This window comes from Sitophilus oryzae, unplaced genomic scaffold (genome assembly GCF_002938485.1).
Source record: "Sitophilus oryzae breed Bouriz unplaced genomic scaffold, Soryzae_2.0 scaffold_1442_pilon_pilon, whole genome shotgun sequence".
NCBI classification, from domain to species: Eukaryota; Metazoa; Arthropoda; class Insecta; order Coleoptera; family Curculionidae; genus Sitophilus; species Sitophilus oryzae.
The window spans coordinates 2,843,783-2,849,827 of record NW_022146107.1 but is presented as its reverse complement, the minus strand read 5'-3'; the positions used below and the strand labels follow the sequence as shown (position 1 = coordinate 2,849,827).

The 6,045-nt window shown below is 31.8% G+C and overlaps 1 protein-coding gene across 1 annotated transcript; it reads left to right on the top strand.

Moving 5' to 3' along the window:
* The first annotated feature begins 2,030 nt into the window (after positions 1-2,030).
* Positions 2,031-3,246, top strand: LOC115877058. The gene is made up of 2 exons (XM_030893130.1): positions 2,031-2,675; positions 2,732-3,246. The coding sequence occupies exons 1-2, from the start codon at positions 2,183-2,185 to the stop codon at positions 3,109-3,111; spliced, it is 873 nt and encodes a 290-aa protein (XP_030748990.1). The 5' UTR covers positions 2,031-2,182; the 3' UTR covers positions 3,112-3,246.
* The last annotated feature ends 2,799 nt before the right edge of the window (positions 3,247-6,045 follow it).

Here is a 6,045-nt window from a genome sequence, read left to right as displayed (position 1 = left end):
TTTACACTGGACGCGCGTTTCGCTAACCATGTTAGCATCATCAGCAGATGATTATAAACTGCGTTTCAGTTTATAATCATCGTTTTTTCAGTTTATAATCATCTGCTGATGATGCTAACATGGTTAGCGAAACGCGCGTCCAGTGTAAAAGTAAAAGTGTTTTGGTGTATTGTGGTGATTTAGTGTTTTTATTTTGCTGTTTAACACCAAAGGTTCCAACCCTCAACTGTAATTTTAGATTAAATTTGTCAAAAAAGTGTCATAACGTCCGTTATCGTACGATCTTTCTCCGTTGACGGGCTGGAGTAAAAAATTTACAGATGAAAAGTGGCGCGAAAACGCTATGACCAATCATAGCGCCGTCGGACCATCTTCTCAGCGGATAACGGACGCATGAAAATCGAGCTTAAGAAGTTTCGTAAATTCCCTATTATGGAAGATAATATTTTTATTTTTTTTTCAAATATTCTCGGAAATAATAGGATTTTTCTAAACTTCAAGCATGATCACAGTTTATACTGTAATATAATGTAAGGTTTATATATTTACAGTGTGATCAAAAAGTCTACAATCAAGCAAAAAAATCAAAAAGAATTCTTTGTCATCATACAAAGGACACTTGATCATAAAGTTTTTTGATCAGATTGTATCTTATCTCATCTGTATAACTTGTGGTGACCTACAGTAAAGTGAGAGTCCGTACTACACAATCACTACACTGCTACAGTCTGTCCAACAATCCAGGAAAAATTTCGACAGACAACATCCAAAAAATGACAGAAAAGATTAAACTGGATACTTAGGATATAAATGCATTTCCTACACAAGTCTATTCTTGCGCATGTCAGAAGATTTCAGCGCCTGCTCTATGCTGTGAGCACCTTGATTGGACAGTTCCAAATCATACCATTGAAATTGGCGTTAAAGACGTTCAAATAAAACCAGAGACATAGAGGGAAGCACCACCATATCTTCAAATAAAACATGTGAATTAAAATGACAGCCGCAACTGTCACTGTCAAGTATCCTCTAGTTGGGTAGACTATAGCTAGTATTTATTAATCTGTGTGTAATTCTAATATATCTTAGGACCAACAATATTTCCGTAGATTGAATTATTCAGTATAAACTCAAGAATAACAATATTTTCCGTTTGTTGCGAACTTTCTGTTACACCCTGTACAATATTGAAGCACTTTACTAAACCATTACAATTAGCAAATACAGGAATGTTATATGATTTACAAAAATTCCTCTGTTATAAAATATTTTAAATATTCTAGCTTATCAAGCACACTAAAGCCCCATACATACATGCGCTGATGCGGTTCGTCAATGCGTCGATGCGATGGGTTGTACGACGGTTCGACGGAATGAGTATGGGGCTCAATCGTTGATTAAAAACGTTATAACTATTTTTTTCTGACCTGTAGATGTCTAGATCATTTTAACAATAATACATAATACTGACATTAGTTAGTAAACATGAATATAATTTCGAGGATTATTGTTTTTTCATTATAATTATTGTGAAGAATTGGTTTTTAGTATGTATGATCTCAAATTGCTTTTAAAATTTAAAAAACCCTTTTTATTTACTGATATAAGGCTGATTTGATAGTATATTTTCGAATAATTCAATAGTTTCTTATTGTTTTAAGTTTTTAGACGCAGCGTGTTTTAATTTAAGATAAAAGGTATCACAAGGAACGTAAATGTGTAGGTATTCTTTTTTTTTAGGTCAAGTCTGTATTGGAAGCACCAAAATATAGTAATAATTAATTCAATGTTTGTTATTTTGTTTTATTAACCCGTATTTCTTTAGACCAGCCTTAGACCATCCCAAAATTCAACGTAGCTTTATCTCTTTCTATTATGTCTTATTTTATTAGGCAAATCGAAAATTTATTAAAATTATTTGGATCGATGCTAGCTTCTCATCTCTAATTATCGTTATCAGATGTCATTGATCTATGGTTAGGTTGTAACCATAGATTATGGTAACATATTCCTTTATCTATGGTGGTTACTATGGTAACTGATGTTGTCAATGTCAATGCAAAAAAAAATATAACACAACGATGAACTTTAAAGCTTTTCGTTTAATTGTTCTTTAATATTTGTAAATGTTAATTACTATTGTTTAAATCAAACGTAATTATTCCCTGATTATTGGGTGAACATGGGTGAGGAGAATAAAGCCAAAACCAAACCTCCAACACATATATTATCAGACTGGAACTACTTCCTCAATCACCAGAAAGAAAACGTGCAAATTCCGCTCTATTTTGATAAACAAGACTGGATCGTGGGTAATATGTATCGGACTCGAATCAGCCACGTTTATGATCCATCGAAATTTTGGGTAGTACCGAAAGAAAAAGAGCTAGACCTTTTTCAAAGATATTTACATGATTTCTATTCGAAACATAAAGATGCTTACCGGGTCCCTGTGAGCAACTTCAGTCTGCAAATGTACTGTGTAGCATATACAGAGGAAGCATTTTATAGAGGAAAGTTGGTTAATATCCCATTACCTGTTAAGCAGAAAACCCTGGCTTGGGTATTTCTGATGGATTTTGGATATATGGCCAAAGTTGAATTAAACGAAATCTATTTTTTGACTGCCAAGATGTATACCGTTCCACAGTTTGCAGTCAGGAGTAGTTTATCAGGTAAATATTGGTTTTAGTTTACCATACCTTATTTCTGATTACTATTTTATTATTAGGAATGGGTCCTGTTGATTCTTCTAGTACCTGGTGTGCAGATGCAGTTACAAAATTTAACCAACTAGTACTAAACAAAGTACTCTTTTGTCAAGTTACTAATAAAGATGAGAAAAACAAAGTGTTATATTTAAAATTGGGCGAATATCAGTGGGAAACCCAAAATCTACAGTCGATAAATGATATTTTAGTTATGGAGAAGATAGCAAAGCAATTGACAGTTGTAGATATTAGAGAACTAAAACGGATAGGGAAAAATAAGGTGGAAAATAGTCCAGCAATTTTTCCTTTTTTGTTACCGTCATTTTCAGATCTCGAGAACAATTTCTGTGCAGATACAGCAATAGCGAATAATGCCTTACAGCATTTTCCACACATCTAAAGACTGTTTTTATCTTATATTTCTTAATCTTAAGTTTTTATCTAATAGTTGGTTGGTTATTAAAATGAATTGTACCTTTTCACTGACTTAATTCTTGTTATATTAATTGAATATATTTCTAAAAAAAAATATAAATTTTCTTTCTTTCAGTACTCCTGATTAGAACCTGTTGCTCTTACTAAGCTTACCAACCAGCTGTAACCCTTCACTACCTATTGGGGCCTATTGTGGCTCAGTTCTACAAACTTTAAATTTCACCCTCAAGGCCCAGCCTAATATACAGGGCTGTCCGAAATGTATTCGGGAAACTACGGCAGCATATTCTGCAGGTAAAAACTCTGGCATGAGAAATTTGATTTCGATGTCAATATGACTTCCACTTGTAGGGGGCGCCACCTGCATGTCGGAAACTCTACGCACTGCGCTATGGAGACATGTTCGATTTATATTCAATACTAGAATTTATAGGACTAAATTAATAAAAAATATAGGATCTTCTTCCGATGCGCAGTAGTGAACGCAACGGGTATCGGCAGCCAGACGGGCCGGGCCGCATGCTGTTCCAGGGAGCATAGTAAAAGATATCAAAGAGCCAGACGTCTTAAAATACTTTCTTGAAAACGTTGCTAGCTCTTAGACTATTAGTGCCTCATCTACATTGTTTGAGACGCACCACCCTGTATATTATTCAAAAGAAAATACCGGATTTGAGGTAATCAATGAAATTCACTTTATTTTTCATAAAGAAGCCTTTAATTTTGTTGTTATATTTATCAGATAAACTTAACAATAAAATTCGATATACCAAACTATTATAAATACTGAACGTATTTAACAAATAAACATATTTTGTATTAAATTTGTTATTAAACTGTGAAAATTTTAAACAATTTCTAGATATTCTATTAGTCTATACTTATTTATAATTTTAAATCAAAGAACAGACCATATATTAATCAAATTTTTATTTTTTTGGGTCTATCAACGTGAAAATTTTCGTTATGAGTAGGTATAAATATGTTTTTGGGAATAACTGCGTGTTTCAAATGAGGCTCTCACCATTGTAATCTAGGAAACGGTGTAAAAGATACAGGGTAGCTTAAATTAGGGTAAAGTTGCCTGTTAGTGAGCCTAGTGTTAGAAAAAATCTAAAAAGAAAAAATTAATATTTAATTTTTAAAGAGAAAAAACCAAAATAATTCGGATTTTGTTGCAGTATGATGCATATTTCGGGTTTTGCTACAGCAAGAATTTGCATCCTAACTTGATTTATTAGATATGCTGTTTTATTAAAACTGGATAAGACGTCAGTAGTAATATTATACTCGTATAAAAAGCCTATGAAAAAATAAATCTGCGACAAGACGGATTTTGCTGCAGTAACGTAATTTGTAGTGAATTTTATATAGGAATACGCGACTTTTGCTGCAGTTTGGGGCTACGTTTATGCAGATTTCAGGGTCCACTATTAATATATGTCATTAGGCCATTTTTTTAATGGATAAGGCGAGTCCCAACTTTATCCCAATTTATGTAGCCACCCTGTATCTCTTAACGTTTTCGATATCTCAAAGCTGAGAGCCAAATCTTCAGCACCCTGTATAAATTTTACTCTTCTATAAACTATTGCACAAGGTTTATAACTTTTGTTAAATTTTAATGGAATTCTTTTTTGTAAATAAAAAATTCGTAACGAATAATATTACATTAAAAAATATACATTTGCCAATAGCAAATGGTTAACCAAAACTTAACGTCATGTATACAATTAAAAAAAAATGAACGTTTGCAAAAATATACAAAAGTGATTATATCTAATAAACAATTGAATATAATAACATAGTCAAGGTTAGGCAGTATACAGGGTGCTCCCACTGAGCTTGCATAATAAATTTCTAGAGAAACTTATAATGCAAGCAGATCAGCCAAAGACACCCTGTATATACAGATATTTATATCCTGATATATCATATTAATAAAATAATAATAAAGAAAGTAAGTCGCGGCTGTATATACATTTTCTCACATTTATATAAATAATAATACAGATAAAATAGTTTCGGGGATCAGGAATATAGTAAAAAATGTATCACCAAGCCATCTCTGACACCGTTTTCTTTTCGATCCTATGTTATAAAGTCATGGCCTGTTTCATCATGAATCTTATTGATCGATACGTTATAATCATACTCAATACTATTGCAAAAAATAAACCTCAAATTATACAAATAAAAATCAATAATATAAGGAGGAATCAATTATGTTTAATCAATTATAATTTCGTCCATACAGGGTGTCCCAGATAAGAATGCACTCGCGAGATTTTATTAACTATTAATTAAAATGTGTTCAGAAAGTTTTTTGATTGTAGGTAGGTAAGTGTGTTTTACATAATGACAGATAAATAATTCATATGAAAAATTAGATTAGAATTTTTGATCGTTTAACTAAAAGTCTGCACTAAAAATCATAACTTCTTTTTTAAAATGTTTCACCAAGCAATCTCTGACACCATTTTTTTAACATTCTCCTTTATTTTTATCTATGTTGTTGAACTTCCTTTTTGAATTAATGAAGAAAAATACAAAACACATTAAATTATAAATTAAATGATTTATTTGTTATAAAAATAAAATTAAAAAAAGTAACTTGACGTCGTTTTTCGTCATTTTATATGTAAATACAGGGTAGCTGTTATGTATGGAAACGGTCGACTATTGGGCAAAGTATACGAGGTACCGCAAAAAGTTAAATACAAAAGTTATATGGTTTTTAAATGCCTAACAGCTGGTAATAAATTTAAGTATACAAGGTCGGTCATAAAGTCGTGGCACTTCAAAGATTCATTTTTTTAAACGGAACCCCCTGTATATTATTGGGTATTTCAATTCTTCCTTCAATTTTAAACAAAAATTATATTACACACAATGTATC